This window comes from Coprinopsis cinerea (genome assembly GCF_000182895.1).
Source record: "Coprinopsis cinerea okayama7#130 chromosome 10 map unlocalized cont3.10, whole genome shotgun sequence".
Taxonomy (NCBI): domain Eukaryota; kingdom Fungi; phylum Basidiomycota; class Agaricomycetes; order Agaricales; family Psathyrellaceae; genus Coprinopsis; species Coprinopsis cinerea.
In genome coordinates this window covers 1,901,711-1,926,793 of record NW_003307535.1, presented here as the reverse complement: position 1 = coordinate 1,926,793, position 25,083 = coordinate 1,901,711, and the positions used below count along the sequence as shown (strand labels likewise).

Below are 25,083 nucleotides of genomic sequence, written 5' to 3'. Positions count from 1 at the left end.
AAACTTCCCAGAGAGAATCTGTCAACCCACGTTCACTTCCGCCGACGAGTGGATTACCGCCCGAGACCCAGCTGAATGGCATCATTGTCCCAATCGCCCCCTTCCAAACTCTTCCAACGACCTCTTGAGCGCGTGAGTGATCTCCGTCTTTGCCCTTTCAGGGATGGCCGTGAGACCCGAAACCTGAGCGCTTGATGGGAACACCCATGATGTCAGGAAGAAGGGGCGGAAATTGATGGATCGATTCGGAAATCACGCTCCCAGAATTGCGAGGAACGAAGCTAAAGCCATCGTCTTTCGACATGCCTATTCTGCGACGACCCCTCTTCAGATCATGACACCAAGGCCCTGGAGCAACGTTTCTGTTACGAATTCAATGGGCTGCGGAGTAAGTGCTATCAATTATGTATGTCGATATCGCCTAACCACCCCATCGTCACTCGCCAACCAGACTTCATCCCCATCTGCCTGATTTCGCACACGAACGCTGCGTACCGGATCACAGTCCACTCCAACGAGCTCGTCGACGACGAACGAACCATCTGGGCCCAACCTGGTCGCAAATGGAAGCCCGTCACTGGTCGCGATCGCGAGCCCAAAGTCCCCCGGACCCCTGGATGACGATAAGAACGCCATATCCGTAATGCCCCCCTCCTGCCTGACGAACGAAGTTAACGGCTGGTCAAGCGACCGCACATCATAGATGGTAACCACACCATTGCCGGCGCCCGTGGCTAGGAGGTGAATGTTCGAGGAATAGGCAATGGAAGATATGGGCGCGGTCGATGTGGTCGGGGACTGGTAGACCGATGATTTGGTAGAAAGATCCAGAAGCTCGAAAGTCCCGTTCCCTAGCCCACAGAACACACCCTTGTCGGCGACTTCCTGCGCTTCCCTCTCATCACGATGCGTTGCGGTGGTTGCATCTCCGTATCGAGAGAGCCTGCTGCCAAGTGAGATGGAGAGGATGGGTGAGCGCGAAGAGGCAAAGATGGTGTTGATCGTCGTCCCTGAAGGTGCGTCCCAAAGTTTGACTGTCGAATCTGCTGATGATGAGAGGAAATTGCGACCTGGTCCGAGGATGGCCGTCCCTGTTACCGAGCGACTGTGACCACGGAACGTTCGGACGGGTTCCACCTTCTGAGGTTCCGCATTAGGCGCCGGGTCCGGTAGCTCAGCGGACACTATGGATAGGGAGAAATCGAGTCCGCCTGTCAGAAGTACCCGAGAAGAAGGGAAGAACTTCAAGGTCGTGACCTCACTGACATGAGGCCGTGCCGAGACCTTGGATTGCGATGCAGGGGGCTTGTGCTGAAGGAATGATGGCTTCCCGGGGATCGACGAGGTAGGGTACACAAATATGGACCCATCCCCGTAGCCTACGGCAAATCTCGAGACATCCGGAGACACATCGAATGCTGTTATGGGCTGGGGCTGTTCCAACACTTGTGTCAACATACGTCGGATGTCACAGGTCACTATGGTTAACTCACTCTCTTCGTGTTTGTACGATCAAGTTTATTGTACTCTTGACTGGGTAACAGGATTTTGGTTTCAGGAATTCCAAGGGAAGGACAAGACGCTTTAAATTCCTGCAATACAGGTTCAGAGCTAAACGCGATGTAGACAATCAAACTTGATGTGACGTACATGACCGTGTTTCCCGTTACCGATAAAGTCGAATTCAATTCCTGGCTCCTCTTTGGACAGAGTTACCAGGTCTCGATCGACATCATCCAGTACCGCTATGAATTTTCCATGGACTGATGTCTCTGAGGTCTTGTAGCAAGAAATCCAGACCCTTTCGAAAGGTATGATCCCCTCTTGGACTTCGTGCAACACCTCTCCTAGAGTCGGTTGCACTGTAACCACTGGGAGTACCTGTGGAATGGGAGGGAGCATATTGTCTATGAAGTCGACGCTATCAAGCTTTCTGTGGTTGGAGGTCCAGAAAGAAGTCAGTATTGGTATGAATCTTGGGCGATGAATGAGACTATGACGCGGCCAGAAGCCTTTGCCTTGTGAATGCAACACCGACAAACAAGAAGAGGCGCTGAAAACGCCAAGTTGAAATTCCGATCGCGTGTCCCGACTCCTTCCTTCTTGCTTGGAATATCTCGCTCAGAACTACCGGGTTCCATACTGTTCCCTAGGAGCTAGATTGGACTCTACAAAACTGGTCTTATGCGTCTAGCGTCTCCAAGTATGAATCATGATCATAATCAAGAAGCCGTGTGGGTTCTTGCCGCCCAGTTCGGCACTGGCGCTGGCCGCCAACTGGTAGGGCAGCTGATGAGTGTTCCTTTCGCTGAACAGAGATGCTCGTTGCTGATTCTGTGTGGTATACAACTCTTGTCCCAGTCTCGTTCTTATTGTGAGGAGCGCGGCTATCACTTTATGTTCACGGTCGCCCAGCTCGAGGCGGATATCCATCATGCCCACTCGAAAAGCCTCCGTTTCATCATCCCCTTCTGTCACATCAAAACTGATAAAGGCAATACCGCAACGCCCTCCATGATCTATCGTGACGGTGTCGACCTGACGGCGGCGGTGCCCACTTCTTCTTCGTCACAACCTTGTTCTGAACCTAAATAACTTTTTCTAGCTTTATATCTTTTCGATTTCCAGCCCAACGACAACCAGCGCCCCACACCTCAACCCCAGAACCACCGGCACATCCGCAACAACATGACAGACCTTTTCGTGCAAGCCTCAGGCCCTCTACGGACGAAACGAAACTTCAAAGGCCTCGCTCTGAGCGCGGAACCTCCCTCCCCACCTCCTCCAGGCGGAAAGAAGCGACCACCGCCTCTCGGTGCGGCTATGGCGCTCGGAGGCGGCCCAGCACCACTGGGCGGACTCCCACTTTTGGACGACCTACCAGGTGAAAGCCCCGCAACCGGCCGCCACAGCGCCATGCAAGCCACCCTCTCCGACAAGCTCGCCAAACTCGAACTCAAGAAACGGATAAAAGACCTCAAAAACGACGATCTCAAGAAGCTCTCCGATCTGGGACAGGGTAATGGCGGAAGCGTGGAGAAAGTCGAGCATCTCCCGACAGGAACTATCATGGCTAAGAAGGTGCGGGGTATCATTTAAACAAACGATTTGTCGTTTTACGTCCTTGTATATGAGAAAGGCGCTGACGCTTGACATGTACACGTACAGAGTGTTCTGATCGATGCCAAATCGTCCGTCAGGAAGCAGATCCTCCGCGAACTCGACATCATGCACGAGTGCCAATCCGACTACATCATCTCATGCTTTGGGTCGTTCCTGGCAGAACCCAACATCTGCATCTGTATGGAATTCATGGACAAAGGGTCCTTCGACGGGATCTACAAGAAACTGGGACCGCTGCAGGTCGAGGTTGTGGGGATGGTCGCGCTTTCCGTCTTGGAAGGCCTGACGTATCTGTACGATGTTCATCGCATCATGCATCGCGGTACGTCGCCATCTATGCCACTACTTATACCAGCGCTGACGGATATTATCTAGACATCAAACCCTCAAACATCCTCTTCAACTCCCAAGGACAAATCAAACTATGCGACTTTGGCGTGTCCGGCGAAGTCATCAACTCCATCGCAAACACCTTCGTAGGGACATCAGTCTACATGAGCGTAAGTTCCCATCCATACCTCCATTCTCCACCCATTCCCAATTCCCTAACCTCTCGACTCGTTAAGCCCGAACGCATCCAAAGCCACGGCGACGGCTACTCGGTCAAATCCGACGTCTGGTCCCTCGGCATGTCCCTCGTCGAACTCGCATTGGGTGCATTCCCCTTCACAGACCCACCAGACGACGACGACGACGACCTCTCCGACCTCGAAGGCGACTCCTCGAGTCCAAGTCCATCGGACGCCCAACACCAACGCACACCCACACACCGCGACTCGTTCCTCCTCAGCAAAAAGACCGCCAAACGCGCAAGCAAGCGCAGAAGCAAACTCACCTACAACCCAGATGGGCAGTTGTCCACCATGAGCATCTTTGAACTGATCCATCAAATCGTTCAGGAGCCCTCACCTCGACTCCCGAGCGACAAATTCCCAGCTGATGCCGTGGACCTGGTGGATATCTGTTTGTTGAAGAACCCAGAGGAGAGGCAAACGCCGAAAGCACTATTGGTACGGGTAAATCTCAACTGCGAAGCTCGCTCGTCTTGCTGATTTGAATCTCTCCTCATAGAACCATCCATGGATTGTCGCCATCCGAGAGTCAGACTTTGACATTCAAGCCTTTGCCGCCACCGTTTAACCGCCGTTCTGCCGCACCTCATCATCACCATCGCATCTGACACTTGTATCTATTGGGCTTCAGGCTGGAAACCAACCTAGCGCTCTGTACTATATGAATAACTCTCTGTTCGGATTCGTGAATAATTCTTTGATCGTCTTCCCCAACCAATGCACCTTCTCATTATTGAACCTTCGTATCTATGCCCAAGCTCCATTCACCGACTGTTTGTTTTCTACCCACAACCGATTGCACGGTTGAACAATTAGCTCTGACACTGTTTCAGTTTTTCCTACCTCATGATCATCACTATACTTACCACCCCTGTACTGCTTACTGTGTACTTCTATATAAACCCCACATCGTTCTGTAATTGAATCACTCGAAGTAGAATGAATGCATCAGAACAGGGCCAGCCCACCGAATTAAAGCAGAGCGAAAAAAAAGAGTCCATCTATCATTTTGTGAGTAAGTACAACTTCATACACGACTACAAACAAATATGCAAGAAGATTTAGCACTGGTACAACAACAGCACAAACTAGATCATAAGCAATAAGTATATCAGCCCTTGGAAAAACGTAGAAATCGTAAACGCAAATGAAAACAGAACCAACAAAAGGCGAGCAAGCCATCGTCTAAAGGCGCAATCGCAGAAAGAGGGAATGGGAATGAAACGAAAGAGGAGAGTCTAAGCCAAGATCCAGCAAACGTCCATCTTACCCCTATCACAGGCGGGGAAGATCTACTGCGTCCAAGAGGATTTACGCAACAGGAGTGGGCTCGACGCTCCAGAACGACTCGGCGTATTCCAAGATGGCTCGGTCAGAGCTGAACTTGCCCATCTTAGCAGTCGTCCTGATCGACTTCTTGATCCATTCCTCCTTGTCCTGGTAGGCCTCGTCAACCATGGCGAGAGCAGCGATGTCTAGAACAATCGTCGTCAGGAATAACTCGTCGTAGAGGAAAAAAGAGACGCACAGGAGTCGAAGTCCTCAGTGAGGAGGTAGTAATCAGTCTGCCTGATGGTGCTCAAGAGTCTATAAGGAAGACAATGTCAGTCCGAATTGCAGTCGGAGGTCCTTGAAGAAAAAGAACGTACGGCTCGTAGACACTACCATCGCCGAACATGCCAGACGAGATTTTGTTCAAGACATTGGCAAGGGCAGGGCACTTCTGTTCGATGGGAATAGGGTGGTACATGTGCTGGTAGCGAAGATCCTCAACAGCACTGCGAGCCATAGTTAGTACTCGACCTCAGAGAAAAGAAAATCAGAACAAGACTTACGGAGTCAAGTGACCAAAGAAGAACACGTTCTGCTCTCCAACCTCCTCCGCAATCTCAATGTTAGCACCGTCAACGGTACCAAGCAACAAGCCTCCATTGAGACAGAACTTCATGTTGGAAGTACCAGAGGCTTCAGTTCCGGCAGTCGAGATATGCTGACTGATATCGGAAGCGGGGATGAGGACTTCGGCGAGAGAGACAGAGTAGTCAGGGAGGAAGTACAGTTGGAGGTAGTCCTTGGTATCGGGATCGGCGTTGATGACGCGGGCAACGTTGACGATCAGGCGGATGGTCTGTAAAAGCCGTTAAGATTGAAAACCGGAGAGAAATCTTTCGTCAACGCACAAGTTTGGCGATGTAGTCTACATGGAGCGGTCAGTACAACTTCCAATGAAACAGTCGGGTCAGACGTACAAGCAGGGGCAGCCTTTCCGGCGAAGAACACAACACGCGGGTTGACCTTCTTCTTCTGTTCCGCAGACATGTTTTTGAGGGTGAGGTAGCGCTACGGAACGCCGTTAGCCACTGTCTTGCACAATGTAAAGGGTATACCTACATGGATGACACCAAAGATGTTCAACGATTGACGCTACAGCAAACAGTCCTCAGTCCAAACCTTCAACTCGACTCCCTCGCGCAACACGCACCTTGTACTCGTGGATACGCTTGATCTGAACATCGAACATCGCGTCCGTTCGAACAGTGAAGCCAAGGGTGGTGCGGACGTGGTGGGCCAATCGCTCCTTGTTGCGTTGCTTGATGGCAGCCCATTCCTTGCGGAATGCAGCGTCTTCGGTGAACTGAAGCAGGCCCTCAAGCTTGGTGAGGTCCTTGAGCCAGACCTTCTTGTCGACTTTAAGGGTCTTGGTGATGAGGTTGCTCAGCTCGGGGTTGCATTGGTCGAGCCATCGGCGCGGAGTAACTGCACAATCGTCGATGGTAAGCGCTAGATGCAATGTTTCGAAGGATACGTACTGCCGTTGGTTACGTTGCTGAACCTAGAATAAAAGGGTCAGATCATATCGAGTGGAACTAAGGAAATGGTAACATACTTGTCAATGCCCTCAAATTCAACAAAGTCCTTCAAGATGGTGGTCTTGACGAGATCACTATGAAGCTATATGAACGAACGTTAGCTTCAGCACCTACATAAGTTCTGTGACCAACTAACCTCAGCAACACCATTGACCTTTCGGCTTCCTTTTCAAGGTGTCAGTACGAGATAGAAAGAACTTCCACGGAAAGCGTACCGATACAGGCCAAGTGGGCCATTCGGACCTGTTTAGGCTGTCCCTCTGTGAAGCTCCATTCAGTAACCATCCTCCCGCGAAGAGTCAATGCGTGATTCTTACCTTCGATCAACGACATACGGGCCAACCTGTCCCTATCTCCGGGATACTTGCGTTCAACGGCTAAATAACGGAGCAACGGGAGTCAAAGATAAATTCGTAATCATGGAAGGCACAACTTACCTTGCAAGAAGAACCTATCATAGGAGGTAAGGGCCGTAATTGGTGAACTCCTGAGAACCTTCACAGGGTAAAGATGCAATTGACGTACAAGTTCTAGAAAGACGAAAGAAGGCAATGTCAGCAAAGTGAATTGGAACAGCTGGTCAAGGAAGCAGGCCACTCACAATGTCATAGATAATCTGCAGGTGCCTGTAGAGACAGCGGGTCAACACACATTGCCAACACCTCAATGCGGACGAGCGTACCTGGGGAGAACATGCTCAATGAGAGGAACGGGCCACTTCTCAAGCGCTTCCTGAAAGGAGGAAAGACGTCCAGTTCAGCATCATTTCAGAAGACGAAGATGCAGATACGAACGGGAAGCACGGTGTGGTTCGTGTAGAAGAAAGTGTTGGTAACAATAGTCCAGGCTTGATCCCAGGGGAGATCCTCTTCATCGATAAGAATTCGCATCAACTCGGGGATAGCAAGAGTGGGATGGGTCTGGACAAAAAAGGTAGGATGAGCGGACGCTGTATCAAGACCGCCAGGAGGATACGCACGTCGTTCAGCTGAATGGCGACATCTAAAGAAGAAATGGGTCAAATTATCCTTTCCCGAAAGGAGGCGGAGGATGATACTCACAGTCTGGGAATTGCTGGATGGGCTTGCCCTGGTTCTTGAATCGTCGCATGATATCAGCCAAGCTAGCAGCTGTCCAGAAGCTAAAAGATAGAATGAGCATCTCTGGTGCAAAATAGACACAGCTTCCTTACTATTGCTGCTTCAGGCGAAGCTCCTTTCCGACTGTGGGAGGTCAGTACGGTCCTGGGGATGCAGAAGCCAACTGTGCTTACAAGAACTGTCGAAAGGTCAGAAGCAAGCACGATATAAATGAACAAGCATCACGCACGTATGGTCATTAGGATAGAGAACAGAGGTAATGGCATCAGCAGAGTTGGACGACTCGACAGCTCCCTCGTAGTTTCCAGCTATCCCAAAGTCAGCCTATACACGTCGAAAGGTCGCGAGGGAGATAACGCACCATTGAACGAGTTCAAATCGAAACCTCGCTTCGATCGCGACTCCCACAACCGCAAGTTGTTAGTAGTCTTGGTGCCATAACCAGGAATCATCACATCGAAAGCAATAGCAACGACTTCCTGTCCACCAGTCCAAAGGGCACGTCCGCTTCCGTCATTCAACCTCTCCGCAGATCCATAGAAGCGAATTTCGTAGGTGACATCGAGACGAGGAAGCTAAAGCGACGATGATGAACAATGAAATCATGGATGACGCGCGTGACGGCAGCGACTCTTACCTCCCAGGGGTTCTGGTTCTCCAACCATGGGTCCGGGGCCTAATTAGCAGACGCTGGTTAGTGAAAGGAAGTCCGGCGTGATACGATATGCGCACCTCGAGTTGATTCCCCTCGGGCGAGATGAGCTGTTGGAAGATACCATACTTGTAGCGCAAGCCGTAACCCCAGAGTGGAATTTCCTGTCAAGAAAATGAGAACCGAGTAAAACCTGAAAGACAGAGATGTGACCCACAGTAGAGGAACCAGAGTCGAGGTAGCAGGCAGCAAGACGGCCCAATCCACCGTTACCGAGGGCAGCGTCACGCTCCTTGTCGAGAACGTCTTCCATGTTGAATCCGAGCTTCTTGACACCTTCCTTGTACTCGTCCTTGAGACCAAGGTTCAGGAGCTACATGTTTCGAAAATTATGAACGACAACGATTCCGCAATTGGCCTTGGTCCACGTACCGCATTGTCGAGGGTTCGACCCATCAAGAACTCGAGTGAGAGGTAGTACGCCCGCTTGGGGTTCTTCCTGGTGTAGTTGAGCTGGGTCTCATTCCAGTTGACCTGCACAAGGCGATTTAGCCATCCGAACAAAGCCAGGCAACAAGAACAAGACTCACCAAGAGGTTGTCGCGAACAGACAACGCCGCGGCCTGGTATGCGCCCAAATCATCTATGCACACAATCTCGCTCAGCGCCAAATCCAGACAGCGACGAAGCAGCACGTACCGAGGTTGTATGGCTGGCGAGCGAGCGAGGTTTGGACGTGGTTGACGAACGATTTGGTGATACTCTCGACGTCTAGGTTAAAGCGATGTCCGAGTCAGACATCTGAATCGCGTCGACGATGTGTCCCATCAATAGCCGCCGCACCTTTATCAACGCTTCGCATGCCGGCGCGCCAAACCTTCTCCTCGCCGCGGGGCCACTTCTCCTTGCCAGACGCGTCAGTCTCGGGGAGATAACCTGTGTTCGTCGTCGGGGCGTGGTTAGTTCTGAGCGCTTTGCTCGACGTGACAAGGCGATCTTCTTACCCGTCAGAGTTCGGACATGGCGACGAGGACGGGTCGGCCTTCCGATAGTCTTGGGATCAATCGTCGAGGTCATCGTTCAGAACTTTCTGGTCTCGTCGCTGTCGACAAACGACGACGGCGATCCAAATGAGAATAGGGAAGGGGGTGAAGAAAGAAATGAGCCCCTGAACAAGGGTTTTATGTATACGCAAGTCTCGATTCAATCTCAGAAACCCCTTCCCGCGAGATCTTCTTTGCCTGACGTCACATAAGCCGCTACTTCCTTTTTGGGGCGTGTTTCCTGAAATTCGGGGGTGCTCCTGATGAACGCACAATCTCTGCAAGGTTTCTTCTGGCTTTTGTTCTTTGTTCTCATACAGTCTCAGAGTATTGTTTGATAGTTGGGACGCGCGCTCGCAGGGTGCTTGCCGGCCTCTCTATCCGAGAGAAGCGACATCCGTGAGTACGCCGGCGTAATCTCTACCACGAACGCGACTCACAGTTGCCATATCCATCCCCAGCCCAGGACGATAATTAAGCATGAAAAAGGCATTCACATCCAGAGGGATACACTTACCTTTTTCGCCAGCCCTTCGAGGCAACGGATACACATTGTTATCTGATTCGAAGCACGCGTATTTCGCCGTGGTTTGACATTGACTGGTGGAATTCGACTCTCGAGCCCATGTTCGTGAAAAAGGGAGAAAACGGAAGGAAGATGAGGCGAGTATTGCGACCTCCGAGAAGCAGGAATATCGAGAGATTAGGCAGGTAGACCTGTGGTAACGCGATCTGTGTTATCTGGTGTGCCGAAACGTTCGTTCGTTAGGATGTCGGAGAATGCTTCGGCTTCGAGTCAGACAGAGCATCGCGATGCCGGTAAGGTACATACTTGCAGTTAACCCTTCATTTCCGACTCCGGGTTCTTTCGAGACAACATGTACCCCTCGAGCCAGAGCATCGCGAGGGTCCAAGGATTCCGTTGTACCGAGATGGTGGATAACGAGAGGTTCCAACTTCTAGACGCGTTCTGATTCGAAGGCACGAACATATTTTTGACGAGGCCCAGCGTGAAGAGTGGAAATTTTCAAGTTGTCACTTCATAATCGGCAACTGGGGAGGTGATCAGAGAGAATGTGAACCCTCAACGGATGCCCTACACGTAAATAGGATAGATATATACGACCTATGTGGCGAACTCACCCAAATCACCCTCCACCAGACCTTCAAGTTTGAATATCACCCCAAATCTTAGTACTCAATTCTCCCAGACCAGACCAGGGCTACCTTTTCTTTTCTAGAAAACCGCCACCTGAAAGCCGCAACGCACCACACAACCCCAATTCGAATGAATGTTTTAAGCTCATCGAGGTCCGGTGTGATGCTGTGAAAGAGTTCAAAGAAGGGCGCCACTTGGTCTACGGCCTAATTAACTCTTGTCATGGGATCGAGAAGGTGGATTGAATGAATGATTCAAGGACATAACCTAGGTATGTTCTCCTCGGGAATAGAACACTCCTTGGATCAAATGGAGATCGATCGCCGCTGAGTTTCATTCAATTGAAAGGACGCAGACTTTCGTCTCCAGTGCATCGAAGACGAAGCATTGAGCGCAGGGAAGTCTTGGTCACTATGGGAGGAACCAACAAAGCTTACAGTAATAGGTCTTCTATGGCTTATAATTGAGCCCTCAAAAGAGTCCCTACCCCACAGAATGCATGGAACCTCCTCCCAGAGCCCAGAGTCCAAGCCAAAGAGGAGGTGGATATGTCGAACCCCTATGCCGCGATCACGTTCCCACTGCATTCATCGGACGCGACGCGGTTACCGAACTGAAAGCCCAAACAAGGTAGATTGAACTGTATGCTGACAATAAATGAGCATTAGAATTAGGCGTAGTATTAGCATAACAATGGGTATACGGTCTATCACTCTGCGCCCTGCGCAAAGAACCCCTTTTGCTGCAGGTACCGCTCATGCTCTTCACGATGAGCCAACACCTGCTTGTCCACACTCGACCTCCAAACCGGAGTCGCAATCTGTCAAACCATCCGTCATGAGTTCCGTCGGCCTCCCTCCCAGAAGCTCTGAATCCACTCACATAAGCAACAAAATCAAACAACCCTTCCAGGAGGAAATTCGTCCTATACGTGGCACCCCTCGTCGACGCCGCAAACAGCGACGTCAAAATGTCGCCCGAGATATGCGCGTCTCCCCGTTCCATGCCCTTAAACATCGCCAGCGCAGCCTGCTCGCATGTGAGTCCCTCGTCGGTCCCTTCGATGTCTTTCACGAGTTGGGGTTTCGTCTTGTTCTCCTCGTCGTAGCCGGGGCTGTACATGGTAGGCGGGAAGAACACCTGGACGTCGATACCGTAGAGCATGAGTTCTGATTGGAGTGTGTCGCCGAGGGCTGTGGGGGGTGGGTGAATTGAGTACGTGAAGGAGTATTGAGTATGAAACGAACCTCGCAGAGCGTGCTTCGCAGGAGCGTATGACGCCCATCCCACAAACGACATATACCCCAGCATAGAGCTCACAAGCACAATCTTCGCTCCCCTCTTCTTCTGCTGCGCCATCTTCTTCGCCGCTGCCTATGTCATGACCCTGTCAGTCTCAGTCTCATCGCATGACGGCGCAAAGACCGTAACGACGCGACGACGCACCCAAGCAGTCCACGCCTGCACCCAGTACCCATTCGTCATCCCATTCGCCAAATCCCCCTCTGTCATCTCGAGGAAGAACATCGGTTTGGAGGAGCCCGCGCAGGTCAGGACGGCATCGGGCGCTTCGCCGTTATGAGCTGCGCAGATTGCTTCTAGAGCTGCTTTGGCACCTTGAGCTGTGCTCAGGGAGTGGGATCTGGCTTGGAGGATTTGGGAGGGCGTTTGTCGGCATTTCTAAATTGAATTTTATTTTGGGTTAAGGAGTGGGAGGCAGGTAGGTAGGGCCGAGCGCACCTCCATTTCAGCCAGAGCTATGTTTAGACGGTCTTGGTTCCGTGCTACGATGGAGACGTGTGCGCCTCTTTGAACCAAGAGTGTTGCCAATGCGAGACCGAGACCTTGGCTTCCTCCCGGGATGTAGACATGCTGTTGAGTCGAACGTGAAGAGTGTAGATATCCCAGACGTATTTCGTTTCAACGACCGTATCAAAAGCAGAAGAAAACTAATTAGCGCTCGAAGTTTTGGTGGAAATGCAGAAGGAAACTGACCTTACCATCGGGATTCCACTTCTTCGAGAAGAGTCCGAAAACCATTGTGAGCGTCTGCAGTCAAATGAGTGGAAGAGTGTGCGTCGATGCCGTGCCGTCGTGGTCGTTGGGTCGTCGTGGACTCGGAAGAGTCGCGTCACCCGCACCTCAGCCGTGTGAATACTGATGGCGGCATCCAACCGGCAGAGATACACGTGACTGTTGCCCCTGACGCTGGGCGCTAAGTTCGAAGAAACCCCAGCGGGATTGAGAGGTCTCGATAGGTGGCTTCATCTGGGCTTGGGACTCGAAGAGGACCTCAAAACCTGACATGCCAGTGGCGCTAGGGTCAACAAAGACGAAGTCTCGCACAAATTTGAGGCCTGAGAGAGACATTTAGCCGTGTTCTCAAGGGAAAGGGCGTGGAGGTCATTACGCTGGCCGTCTCCTTATGTCTCTCCTAAGTATACTCCTCTCGCCCCTCATGCTCTTCTGGCAAGTCGAAGTTCATCGCAAGTGGTAGTGGGCCCTTCGGAGCGCTTACTCCGGAATCAGCCTTGGCGTAACGTAAGCAATTAGCAATGTCGCGATCACGCGACACCGAGACAAATTGAAATTGAAATTCCAACGCGACCATCAACTTGTGCAGTGACTCACTCGTCCTCCTATCCCTCGCAGGAACGCTGCAGAGGAAAACCATGGACTACATCGCCATGCAGAGCGAAATCGATAGGCTCAAAGAGGTATGTATGGTTCACCGTACATGTTATATGTCAAGTCAAGGAGCTAATTACAATACCTTCACGCGTCTGGGGGCCAGCAACTGAGAGAGAAGCAAGACAAGATCGTTGCTCGAGATGAGATCATCAAGGAGCTAAAAGCAGATAAACGGAGGCTTGAAAGGCAGCTCGAGGAGGTCGAAGCTGCTGAAGATGAAGACAGAGACGACGAGGATGAGGACCACAAGCCGCTTTGGGACGACCACGACCGCGTCTACCGTTGCCACGACTGCTACGGGGAGATCGACGAGGATCACTGTGCATTCTGTCGACGAGAATACAAGGTGCGTCACTGCGTGGATCACGCCCTCCCCGTCTATTTGGCTGACTTCCAGCCCCAGCCGCTAGAACCAACCGAATACAGCTGCTCAACCGTCTCCCAAGCCGAACACCCCGACCGGAGCCTCACCAACCGCAGCTCCACACCCCTCTTCGACGTCGGGCACATCCGCGTTCCACCAAAATGGGAGAAAGACCGCGCAGAGGAGTACCGCCAGCTCATCCAGCGGGGCGCCACACCTCTCATGATCGACGCCTTCCACCTGCGGTTTACAAACCAGGGGGGGATCTACGCCTACGCGGACGAGTGGATCAGGGACGAGTTCGCGGGCGAGGCGATTAAACCGGGGGATACTTGGAAGATATACCTCGGGAGGAGGATTGAGCTGGACGTGGAGGACCATGATGGGTCTGAATTCATTGAAGGCCTCCTGGAGGATGCGGTGCTGTTTAATTCGGGGCTGGCGCGGTGGGAGACGGTGTGGGAGGATGGGGAGTGGGTGACGAGGCCGAAGGAGGGGTTGGGTGGGTTGCTGGAGGTGCCTGAGGGGGAGTGGGTTGAGGGTGATGGGGATGCTACGGATGAGGAGGACGGGGAGGACGGGGACGAGGAGGGGACGGAGGGTGATGGTGGACAGGGGCTTGTTGAGGATCCCAAAACTTGGGTTCGATATAATAGGTATACCACCCCTTATACCGGCGAGACGATCATCGAGAACCGGTACTACGATACCAGCTCCGACGAAGAGGACGCGGAGGAGGAGGAGGATGAAGAATACGAGGAAGAAGAGGAGGAGGAAGACCAGCCAGACTCTCAGCCCGTGCCTGGTTGTTCCTTGGAGGGAGATCCGACGGAGTCCTCCGGCACGGCGGTCATCGAGGGCCAAGCGGACGACGACGACGACGAAGGGGAATGGTCGAGTTGCAACAGCGCCTACGACTCTGAGGATCCCCTCAGCGAAAACGAAGTAAACTCGCTCTGCGACGAGTTTAGGAACTGGTACCCTTCATTCCGAGGGGGAAATATATAGCATATACTGTACCTCGGCCAGATGATCCAACGCTTTAGAAGTTGTTCATGTTATTATTTTATACATACCTTTTTCCGTTATTGTACTCTGCACCATGACTGTTTAAGCTACTATACCAAGCGCTTGCGCTACCCGTCGTTTCGTTCATGCGCTTCCCCCAGTAGATCTGCTTTTATCCCATTCGACTATCGGCGACTCGCTCAACTGGTCCTCTACATCCTTGGTGATCCTCCCACACATTCATAAGGCTGGCCGCCCAGCAGTGAATAAACAGCAGGCAGCTGAAGCGCCCATGATGTGGAATTCGTGTTCCGCTCATGATCAGCGGATCTGACCCGTGGGACATGATGTACATTGCAGCATGTCTTGGATTTAAATTTCAAAATTCACTTCCGGCTAGCAGTCCTCGTCGTCATCCTCGCTGTCGAGGCTGTTCTGCGTCTGGCACGATGTCCACGCCGTATCAACCTCTAGCCCCGCCGGAATCCGCTGCGCTGCGTGCGTTGAGGGAAGACCCGAATGGCGGACGGTGTGCAGTGCAAAACTGCGTCGATGGGTCCCCTGAACCTGTCGTTCCTTGTTATGTCCTTCCGAAGGAATTCGAGGCGCATCATGAGCTCGTAAGTGCTTGAAGGTTTCCTGTTTTTCTGAAGGCTGAAGCAAGCTAACGTAACCACCCTGATACCAATAGATGACCGCCTTTGAGTACAATTTTGGGTACCAGCATATGAGTCTCAATCTTGATACGAGGAAGAATATATTTTTTCGGTACGTAGGTGGTCGGACCCTACTAGGTCCCCATTTTTCTTCCCCCAATACCGTATTATCGCTGACTGACAAGGCACATAAAGTGAGCGCGACGCTGCGAGACCTGTTCGTCCAGGGAAAGTGGGCGTTGCTCCCCGAGCAGTCTGTGCTGGAGCGGTATTATGGTAAGGTGTTTCCTGCTCCGCACTCGAGGAAGTTTTTCCCGGAGTTCAAAGTAAGTGTTGTCTGAGATTAAGGGTCGTCACTCGGCTACCCTTTGGAAATTGGAATTGGAACGCTGACAAGGGGATACATATAGGAGAAAGTGTTCAAGTACACGCTGTTGCGCTGGTCGCAGAGGACCAATTCCCGATCGCGTCCATCCGTCGCTACTTGACGCCTAGCTCCGACGACTCCCGTTCGTGCAGCTCATACACCACCTACACCAAGTTCCCCTTCGACGATTTCCCCACCATCACTTCGCACGTCCACCCAAACTTTGCTGTCTACAGCCTCGGATACACCTCCGGGGTATATACGGGGACTCGCACCGCGATTATCTGGGTCTGGTGGAGAAATATCCGGTGCTGGATCGGGTCCTTACGTGTGCGCGTGCGTGGACTTATTTCTCGCCCAGTGCGAAGGGTGAGGTGGATTTTGGGTATCGTTCCCGGAGGTCGCTGCGTGAGGAGTTGAGCAGGGAATAGAGCCCGAGGTTGACTTGGGGGGATCAGCTGGGGACGTGGAGGACCAGGCTGTGTTGAGCGACGCAGACTCGGATGCCACGGAGACTCAGACTGAGCCTTGTCGCGTTTACCAGCCCCCCAAACGGTTGACCGACAATAATGATGGGGGAGAGGATCGGTATTGGGATGTGGCGCGGATATCGGAATCGGCCCAGAGACGTAGATCTGGTAGGGGTGAATCTAACGATGGGTAGCTCTTACCAGAATTACTTATATTATACGCAAAAAGTCCTCTGTATTTTAATTTATAGATTGCTACACTTATCGACAAGACCACTTAATTTCGGGATCGTGTAGCGCGTTTTGAGCCGAGTTCGATTACTTATACAGAACCACCGACTGGTCACCCTTTCCTTGTCCTCGTTTAACAAAGCAAGTCATGAGCTGAAAAATGATGATATGGATGGAAACGACTGAAGGACGTATTGTCTTATCCGTGAACCTTCTAATAAATGCTATTTCAGTGAACAGTGGCCCACCTTGCACGCCCCTCATTCTCGTTCATTCCCGATTGCAGGATAGGAGGGATATCGCACACAGGGGCTAGTCTACCCGTTTGGGCAGGGGCGGATTTCCTTTCGGAGACTTGCCTTTTTTGGACTAGGTCGCCTCCCCTTTGAGGGACCAACTTTTTCTCAGCAACGTCCACGATACCCGGCGCTCGAGTTGGCCGTCTAATCACTTTCGTCGCCGTCGAGCATGGCATTGACGCGATAATCAGCCGTCACAAAGCGCGCAAGGACCAGAAGAAGCAATTGGACGCCCCAAAATGCTTCAACGGCCCTCGCATATTATCCCACCATCATCATCATCGTCGACGACGTTGCCACCGCAGAAAAACGGTGGTCCAGGAAATAATGCGCAACCCACACTCATACCGACGCCAAGTCGCAAGTCGTCGACTGGGGGCTTCTCTGGAAGTTCAGGGAGCTCCATGTCTGTAGCCGCCAGCCCGCAACCAGTCCAACCACCGACCACCCCTGCCGGCTCAGGATTACCCTCGTTTCGCGCCCTACGATCTTTGCTCCCGTTTGGACCTGGAAAGAATGCCCCAGCAACGACGGCGACACCACCCAGCGTCGGCAGGAGCACAAGCTTTGGGTTTGGCTCTGTGCGCAAGTCGATGACGAAAGAACCGCAGCGGAAAGGGTCCCTATCGAGCCAAGGGTTGCCGCCCGTGATATCCATAGAACGGTCCAAGAGCGATTCACAGCTAGAAGACACGAGTATACGGCGCTCGGTGTCGTTATCACGTCTAGATTCGACCTCCTGTTCCAGCGAGCAAGATTTGACCTCAGGTACGCACCAGCAAGTCTTTTTGAGTTAGCCTCGTCACTAACCTAGAATCCTGTCCAGCACCTGTCCTGAGGACACCTTCCCCGGGCTTACCTCTCTCCCTAGAACTATCCACAATCATAGAAGCGGATAGCTCAGGCATCTCGAAGCACGCACTTTGTTTGACAAGCGATTCAGGCTCCAGCGCGCCTCCCTCGCCGACGGTTGTTGGAAGGAACTTTCTGTCGTCCACCGATGAATCGAAACCGGCACCCGAACCTTCCGATGGTGATGCAGACACCTCCGGCTTGGATCTATCCCCCGCCCAACTTAACGAGGAAGTCCTCGCAGCTCTCAATTCGACCGATTCCCCTTCGGCAGTTAGGGACTGGGCAACCTCTGACAAAGCTGTCATCATCGACGCGGACGAGAGCTTTAGTCTTGAACCCAATGGTCAATCAGTTGACCCAGACCTGGCTGCTCTGCTGAGCCCAAACTCGATCTCCCACCGACGAAACCCATCCCTCCTTCCTAGACTGCGTAGCTCCTCCTCCAGATCGCCGACAGGGTCTCCAAGTACACCGCGCTTCCCTCCATCGCCTGTAACCCCGCCAAGTATCGTAACAACCCCTCAAGCGTCCCCCTTCCACCCCTCTCCAGATCTCTCCCCGACCACGCCTTCCGGCCCATCCACCTCGACTCCCGCGGTTCGACGTACACTGGTAGCCAACCCAGGACGCACATTTAACCCCCCAGCTTCATCCTCCTTGTCTGCATCCGCAGGTGCAAGAATGCTCGGCTCCGACAACGCGATGAATATTGGCAAAGGCAGGCCGCCTAGAACGCTCCGAAACATCTTGCTGGGCCATTCGCCTTCATCACGCTCGGATGCAGGCGAGGATTCATCGTCGTCCAACCTTCCTCTCCCCCGCATCTCTCTCTCCACACCGCCATCACCCACCCGCGTATCTGCTCTCCAACGGGGTTCTCTCGACTCACGCCGGCCTCAGTGGACGCCTTCGTCAAAGTTTGAGACACCACGACGGCCCTCGCTCGATACAGGACGAGCGCACATGGACGGAACGCGTCGACCATCCTTTGAACTTCGTCGAGGCGGGTCGGCACTAGCCTCAGCTAAACGACCGGGTTTGTTCGTCTCGAGAGCTTCGCCCTCACCCGAGCGCAGTTCAGCCACAATCGAAATCCACTCTCATTCCTCCCCTTCAACCCCCATCGACGAGTCCCCTGTTTCTCGATACCGCCACCACCCTTCTCTAGACTCAACCGCCACACGCCCGTCGATCGATAGTCGGCCAGGTTCAGCTCTTCGGACGCGCGAACGTCAACGAACACCATCATTACAAACTGGATCGGAGCACGCTAGCGTCGCAAGTGACGATCGTCTCTCTCCCGGTTCCCACCTCTCTTTCGCGAAAGTGCGGTCCAGAAAGAGGAGTATGAGCGTGCAGGAGCGCGGGCCTCCTCCCAGTAACAGCAGTAGTAATATTTCGGGTATCAGCGAGTTTGGTGTCAACTCGTCGCGCCCGGGGACGAGCATGTCTGGGAGCGCGAGAAGGGATAGGGATCTCACTCTCCCCCCTCGTCCGGATTGGCTCGTCCGTCATGCAGGCAAGGCGTTCCAGGCAGCTGGTCTCCTCGATGAAGACCGCTCGACGGAGAGGGGGAGCACTACCTCCGAGCGCGACAGGGACCTCGTCCTCCGCTCGCGAAACCGCAGTGGAAGCCTCGCCAACCCCGGGAGCGTCCTCGCCCCGTCCCCACTCAGCAATGGTGGCGGCAGCAGCAGTGCGACGAGGTTCAACTCTGTCCGCGCGTCGTCTGAGTACAACCCCAGCCATCCCCGATCGAACTCGCGGATGGCGTTCTCGGATGTTGGCGGGCCTACGAGACATCGGCGGGGGAGTGGGTCGTTCTCCACTGGTCCTGGTGGTGGTGGCGGACTCATCGAGAGCCCCACTTTCACCGGGTCGAGCGGGAGCAGGGAGTGGGATAGCAAGGACACCCCCCGATCTGCGACATCCACTGCTGCCACCAGCATATCAGGCTACTTTGGTCGGGAGAGGAGCGACCGGGATCGGGATAGGGAACGCGAGAGGGAAAGGGAGCGAGAGAGGGAACGCGAACGCGAGGAACTTCGTGATCTCCGTGATAAACACCAGACGGAGATGAGTGCTCTCTTGAGCGCGCTCACCGACTCTCAGCGCACGGCGCGCATGCTTCGGGAGGAGAACGCGGATTTGCGGGATCGGCTTAGCCGGCTCTCGCATTTGGAGCGGGAGAATGAGGAGCTTAGGAGGATGTGTAATGAGCTTAGGATGGAGTGCATTGAGAGTAGTAGGACGAATGGGGAGTTGAGGAGGGAGATTTCGTCGTTGAAGTTGTCGTCGACGAGGGTGCCGCCTGTTTCGGCGGGGAGTAGTAGCTTTGCTTGGAATAACTCGGCACTCAAGACTCCCATTACGAAGCAACATAATGGGAGTGGGTATTTCCGCCGTAGTATGGAATCGGAGCGGGAGCGAGACCGCTACAGCGCGCCTTCCTCGAGACGCAGCTCATACGTCCATCCTTCGCATGACGACTCAGAAGACATCCTGACGGCCGAACATCTAACACCCAACGCGTCAAATTCGACCTCGACGCTCCACCAGGCCCGGCGTCTCAGCAGCTCCTCTTCCATTTTCCCGGTCCCGCCTGCCAACATGACGATGTTGATCAACGAAGACCCGTCGCACGGTTTCGATAGTCATCCGGGGAGCAACAGGAGCAGCATGGAGCGCTATCGCTACCCCGCAAACCAGACCACACCGACCTCAAATGGGAACGGCATCTCACCCCCCACGCGCACCCACTCCCCTCTCCACAGGCACACCCGGTCCACTTCTCGGTCCTCGCTCATCCCGAGGATGCGGTCGCCGCCCTTGATGCAGGACGGCGGGCGCAACCCACTGAACACGTCCGTCTCATCCGCCATGAGCGTGTCGACTGCAAACTTTTCGATCAATAGCGGTACGACTGGGAGCCCTGGGAGTTTGTTTTTGAAGCCGGAACATGAGATGTTCCTTGATGAGATGGAGAGTTTGGATTTGGGCGCCAAGTTGGAGGAGTTGCAGCTTGGGATGGTGCATGATCCTGATGCGTGGTGATGCATTGTGATTGGATTTAGCGTCCGATCGATTCATTGGATCCCTGAGAGGCGGGGTTTGGTTCTTCGTCTTTGGTCGATGATCAAAGCTATTGTGGAACGCCTTCGATTCTTTTAGATCGAAGTGACCTGTCTTCTGTCTGTCAGTGTCCCACCCCTTTTTGTTTCATGTTTCACGCATACCATTTTATGTTCTATTCTTAAAGAAGGGTTCTTTTGCTATACCTTTCGTCGTTCCTTCACTTCACTTTCGTTTGATTGGCATATCGTATGGATGGAAACCCTTCACGTCTTTTTAAGGCTTTCTCAAGTTACTGATTGAATGTTTTCGTTCTTCGTCCCTCTCTCTCTGGTCTTACTCGTCAAGGTTTCCGTGATTAGCATTCCTTATTTTATTGTTCAACTTTTCTTTTAGGTTATCTGCTCTCTCTCTCCCTCTCTCTCTCTCTACCCTTTCCCGCTGTCCTTTGTCATGTTTTGCGACGTCCTTGTTTGTTTTCCTTCCTCTCACTCTCTCCTCTCTCTCCCGTTGGACTGTGTTCATTCCGACTTTTACTTCTTTAACGTACCATTATAACAATTACAACAACCCAAGTGAATCGTGTACCATACTCGCCTGCTAACTATCGTACAAGTCGTTGTCGTGTTTGTTATCGCTATCGACCTCTTTTTTGTTTATTTCGTGATTGAAATCTAGTGTGCCTTTTTGTGGAGTTTGATTAGGTTTGGATTCCAATCTGGAGAAGACCAAAGGAAGAGTGATATGTAAGATATTATTGGATGATATGTAGACCTTCATTTTGTGATGGAACTTTATCTTGTGGGGTTTAGATATGCAGACGAGCTCGACAAAAGGTCGGGACATGTCTATCACCTCAATCTCCGCCTACTCCTACCGACTCGACGAACTTCGATGATGAATGAAGCGTCTTGGTCCTGATTTGCGTCTTGCGACCTCGTGGAGCTGTTAGAATGACGAGAAATGAATCCTCTGGAGCTGTGCTGTCTCGACGTCTGTTGCGTTAATACAGACTTCGCAAGCTTGACATTTTAGATGCGAGCAATGCCCGAGGATTGTATGTCTCCTGCTTTGTGTGAGGGACCCTAAAGCGAGTTGCAGTATCTCTTTTGTCACAGGTTCTTCAAGCCGAAGACCTGTTCATAAGTCCCCTCGACGATTCTCTGTCAGAAAGTGCGAACGAGCCCGAAGCTCGCCCTTCTCAACGCGTCTTTGAAGAATTGCACCCCGAAACCGAGCCCATGATTTCCTTGAGACAGATTAACGCCGGGTAGGGCCAAGATTGTCTTCATTTTTCCCCCCTCTTGATTCACTCTGGTTACCGATTACTTTACCTGTCGTGTGAGCATTTGGGGAGGTTGATTGAATATACAGGCTGGCCGGGGACAAGGTTGTGCCTGGCCACAATAACCGCCTGCGGTGCGGTGGTTTTGCGGAATCATTTCGTCTGATGACGACGGTGGATCAGCCACTTTGATTCCGAGGATATCTTTGGCGAGTTAAACAAGCCTTTAATGGCTTGCAAGATGAGATATTGCGTGCAGATTTCAGATGTTCGCTCTTCCAGTCGACATATATTTAGGGTGCTGTACAGCCGAAGCGGCAAGCCTACAGAAGACCATAGAGTGTCTCGTGGAATCAAGTTCTCCTAGATCGCAAACAGCCGGAGACCCTTCTCCAGCGGATCCAGAGCCTTCCAACTCGAGTAGGTAAGCGGCGAAACAACGGCCTGGCCGCATACTGACCTCACGATATGTCTATTCAGCTTCTTGGAAGTATACCCCCATGTGCTTACCCGACCAAAGATGATTGATGTCCATCGAGGGGAGCTTTGACATGGCTGTACCGTTGATGGCACAAGGCCGTAAAGCTCCCTAGGTCACCGTAGTCCTGCCATTTCGAGACTATAACTACTACTTAATGTACCCCGAGTTCCTTGTTGGCCGGCTTTTCTTCAATCCCTCTTCCCCCCCTCAACCCTGACGTCCCCTCACTCAAGATGGCGCCCAGTGCTGCGGCGTTCCTTGTGCCGACTACCATCCATGAGCGTTTCGGTAGGCTCGTTGGTAAATCGACGTTGGAGATATTGGAGAGCTAACGATGAGGGTAGGTGCTGGGCTTATTGGAGCCCTTGTCAACGCTATGTGGGTATATGATAGCCATCTACCCTCAGCCTTTGCTCAACTTTGGAGGATGTAGGATGTATGGGTTGACGACGCTGCAGGTGAGCGTTGTCTGGGTTCTTGAATTGGATGTGCAGGCGCTAACCAGCCCAGACCTACATTTTCTATCTGTATTATCCCAAAGACAGTCGCGGAAACAAACTCTTGGTGAGTGGCGCTGTGGCGATTGCTGATTGGGATGAGGCTGACCTAAACGTTAGGTTGCCGTAGTCTGGTATGGCCACAAACCCTTTCGATCGGGGATCCGGGTGCTTAACATGTAATCTTTGCAAGGGTGATCGACAGTGTCCACACAGCTTTGGGTTTGTCCCCTCCTGTTCTCCCACCCGCCATCAGGCGCTGACTGCTTCTAAGTCTCCTGGTGCATATACTATTATCTGGTCACGAATTACGACAATCCAGAAGGACTGAAAACAGGGCACTGGTACGTGAATGCGAGCGATGATTCGCTTGCCTCTCGCGCCTACACAGAGACGCTAATCAGGAATTTCTACATGACAGGACGCTCTTTGTAACTACATCTATTTTTATCCTAAGAAGTGCCTTTGCTGAAGCAGCTCCCACGTTCAGACATCCGTGCTGTGCAATGTTCGTCGTCTGCCCGAGTTCTCGCGAGCGCTTAACTGATCGGTGCCCTCCCCGCAGGTCATCGTGGCGTGTATCGTGCAAAGGTAGGTTGTCTCGAGCGGATATGGTAACAGACAGAGTAGCTGACGGACCGTTAGCTATTTCACATACCGCATCTTCCAACGTAAGACGCCAGAAGCATTTCTACACCAGCTCCTAAAAGCTGACATCGACTCCAGTTGCAAGTCAACGTGCTCGATGGTGGTTAGGCGGCATCATCGGACTTACAGTCTTTGCGCACTTTGCGTTTGGCGTTGGTAAGCCTCAGATATCGTTCTTGAGCAACACCTCCGATTCTGACACGAGCTCTCCCAGAGACCGTCGTGTTTTGGTAAGGGTGATTCTACTAGTTACAGAGCAGGCTTCTGATCGCTCGCAGCTTCATCAAGAAAGACTTTGCGCGCCTCCACGAATTCGCGGTAATTAATCTGGGTCTTTTGAGGCGCCTACGCTCTAACAGTTGGCTTATAGCTAATAGCAGCAACGCCGTTTGCAATCACTGCTGTTTTGTCGGATATCCTTATCGCTGGATCTCTCTGCGTGCTTCTACATGGAAGTAGGACAGGGTTTAGAAAGTAAGCCTCCTGGAGACCTTTCGGGACTTACACTGATCATCTGAGAATTTCAGCACGAACCGGCTAGTTACTATGCTCATCATCTATGCTATCAACCGATGCATACTCACCTCGGTCGTTGCCGTCGTGGAAGTGATAATTGTAAGCGATATTCCCTTGCGCTTCCGAGACACACATTTGACGGGCTCCTCCAGTTCTCACTGCGACCCAATGCCTATTGGTACCTGGCAATCGACTTCGTCATTGGAAAACGTGAGTTTGACGGAAAGTCGGCGCAAGCGGGTACATTACTGACCACTGCAACAGTCTACGCCAACAGTTTGCTAGCGACGTTGAACAGCAGAATGGCACTCGCGAAAGCAACAGAGATCAACACAACAAGCAATGCACGGTTCACGAGTGAAATCGAATTCGAAGATCGACAGGTGTGTAGACTCTCTGCGAAATAGGTTCAAAATTTTACTGACCTTTCCTCAGAAACGCGATTCGGTGAGCACATCATGACGGGGGCCGAAACTGAACGCACCAAAGCTGACATCGAGCTCAGAGAGGCCATGTATTGAGCCTGAACCCGGAGAGCACGACAAGCGGGGGTGTAAGTATATCTAGGTCGACCTATGTAGGCGATATCAAAGTTAAGGTAGTCCACTCATATTCCCCGTACGTGTCAACTATTAATCACTCTTGTCAGGATTCCATTTCCGAGGAGGAGAGATCGTTTGTCCTGAGTTCAAAACAAGCTTAACGCCTATGTCACTCATTTAGTATGGACTGTATTTATGATGGCAATGTACTATTAGCACTCTCGTTATCTCAAAATTTGATCCAATCCGAGGTTGGAGGATCCCATAGGCGAGGATCCGGAATGGTCGCTACTCCTCCTGATTGGCGCCCAGACGATTCCCTTGGCATCAATATTCGAAAACCGGCCGCCCTCGTCCCGTTACACATCAGCGAAACCCACTTACCGTTGCCAGGCCTGGAGGTCACATGGGCATCGGACTGATGCATGGGAAGTAGGCCCATGCATGGGTGCTCGCACCCATGCGTGGTCATCTGCGAGCAAACCTCCCCATGTAACGCCCATGCACTCCGCCCAATGCCCATGCACCCCGCCCGATGCCCATGTAACGGCGAAATTTCCATTTATATCCCATACTCTGCCC

The 25,083-nt window shown here is 52.4% G+C and overlaps 8 protein-coding genes across 8 annotated transcripts; 5 read left to right on the top strand and 3 right to left on the bottom strand.

Moving 5' to 3' along the window:
* Positions 1–402: 402 nt before the first annotated feature.
* CC1G_02206 (hypothetical protein) lies at positions 403–1,941 on the bottom strand (the record flags this gene model as incomplete). The annotated part of the gene is made up of 3 exons (XM_001834418.2): positions 1,651–1,941; positions 1,494–1,592; positions 403–1,434 (listed from the first exon to the last, which is right to left on the bottom strand). The coding sequence occupies exons 1-3, from the start codon at positions 1,900–1,902 to the stop codon at positions 403–405; spliced, it is 1,383 nt and encodes a 460-aa protein (XP_001834470.2). The 5' UTR covers positions 1,903–1,941.
* Positions 1,942–2,688: 747 nt separating this feature from the next.
* On the top strand, positions 2,689–4,263 carry CC1G_02205 (STE/STE7/MEK1 protein kinase; the record flags this gene model as incomplete). The annotated part of the gene is made up of 5 exons (XM_001834417.1): positions 2,689–3,081; positions 3,169–3,445; positions 3,499–3,623; positions 3,690–4,139; positions 4,195–4,263. 5 exons carry the CDS (start codon positions 2,689–2,691, stop codon positions 4,261–4,263), a joined length of 1,314 nt encoding a protein of 437 aa, XP_001834469.1.
* A 421-nt stretch (positions 4,264–4,684) lies between these two features.
* Positions 4,685–9,446, bottom strand: CC1G_02204 (glycogen phosphorylase). The gene is made up of 32 exons (XM_001834416.2): positions 9,322–9,446; positions 9,161–9,253; positions 9,017–9,088; positions 8,908–8,960; positions 8,750–8,851; positions 8,535–8,690; positions 8,398–8,481; positions 8,303–8,341; positions 8,027–8,240; positions 7,895–7,973; positions 7,830–7,843; positions 7,758–7,788; positions 7,627–7,706; positions 7,545–7,567; positions 7,360–7,485; positions 7,248–7,297; positions 7,167–7,191; positions 7,067–7,095; positions 7,003–7,016; positions 6,883–6,942; positions 6,781–6,825; positions 6,702–6,730; positions 6,583–6,647; positions 6,506–6,528; positions 6,178–6,452; positions 6,087–6,119; positions 5,945–6,035; positions 5,876–5,892; positions 5,531–5,823; positions 5,345–5,473; positions 5,224–5,282; positions 4,685–5,170 (listed from the first exon to the last, which is right to left on the bottom strand). Exons 1-32 carry the CDS (start codon positions 9,392–9,394, stop codon positions 5,007–5,009), a joined length of 2,640 nt encoding a protein of 879 aa, XP_001834468.2. The 5' UTR covers positions 9,395–9,446; the 3' UTR covers positions 4,685–5,006.
* Positions 9,447–11,141: 1,695 nt separating this feature from the next.
* Positions 11,142–12,559, bottom strand: CC1G_02203 (oxidoreductase; the record flags this gene model as incomplete). The annotated part of the gene is made up of 6 exons (XM_001834415.2): positions 11,142–11,339; positions 11,402–11,712; positions 11,767–11,893; positions 11,966–12,199; positions 12,260–12,391; positions 12,515–12,559. 6 exons carry the CDS (start codon positions 12,557–12,559, stop codon positions 11,229–11,231), a joined length of 960 nt encoding a protein of 319 aa, XP_001834467.1. The 3' UTR covers positions 11,142–11,228.
* A 632-nt stretch (positions 12,560–13,191) lies between these two features.
* On the top strand, positions 13,192–14,786 carry CC1G_02201 (hypothetical protein; the record flags this gene model as incomplete). Its single annotated transcript, XM_001834413.2, has 3 exons — positions 13,192–13,236; positions 13,314–13,556; positions 13,614–14,786. The coding sequence occupies 3 exons, from the start codon at positions 13,192–13,194 to the stop codon at positions 14,580–14,582; spliced, it is 1,257 nt and encodes a 418-aa protein (XP_001834465.1). The 3' UTR covers positions 14,583–14,786.
* A 245-nt stretch (positions 14,787–15,031) lies between these two features.
* On the top strand, positions 15,032–16,269 carry CC1G_02200 (hypothetical protein; the record flags this gene model as incomplete). The annotated part of the gene is made up of 6 exons (XM_001834412.2): positions 15,032–15,202; positions 15,274–15,354; positions 15,424–15,514; positions 15,649–15,913; positions 15,967–16,013; positions 16,064–16,269. The coding sequence occupies 6 exons, from the start codon at positions 15,032–15,034 to the stop codon at positions 16,267–16,269; spliced, it is 861 nt and encodes a 286-aa protein (XP_001834464.2).
* A 575-nt stretch (positions 16,270–16,844) lies between these two features.
* On the top strand, positions 16,845–20,514 carry CC1G_02199 (hypothetical protein; the record flags this gene model as incomplete). Its single annotated transcript, XM_001834411.1, has 2 exons — positions 16,845–17,373; positions 17,432–20,514. 2 exons carry the CDS (start codon positions 16,845–16,847, stop codon positions 20,512–20,514), a joined length of 3,612 nt encoding a protein of 1,203 aa, XP_001834463.1.
* Positions 20,515–22,504: 1,990 nt separating this feature from the next.
* Positions 22,505–24,662, top strand: CC1G_02198 (hypothetical protein; the record flags this gene model as incomplete). Its single annotated transcript, XM_001834410.2, has 21 exons — positions 22,505–22,586; positions 22,643–22,676; positions 22,732–22,756; positions 22,809–22,862; positions 22,916–22,929; positions 22,989–23,017; positions 23,070–23,139; positions 23,217–23,226; positions 23,286–23,303; positions 23,361–23,386; positions 23,441–23,466; positions 23,522–23,599; positions 23,658–23,673; positions 23,722–23,761; positions 23,814–23,917; positions 23,971–24,058; positions 24,112–24,169; positions 24,224–24,342; positions 24,395–24,406; positions 24,465–24,512; positions 24,609–24,662. The coding sequence occupies exons 1-21, from the start codon at positions 22,532–22,534 to the stop codon at positions 24,660–24,662; spliced, it is 978 nt and encodes a 325-aa protein (XP_001834462.2). The 5' UTR covers positions 22,505–22,531.
* Between the last annotated feature and the right edge of the window lie 421 nt (positions 24,663–25,083).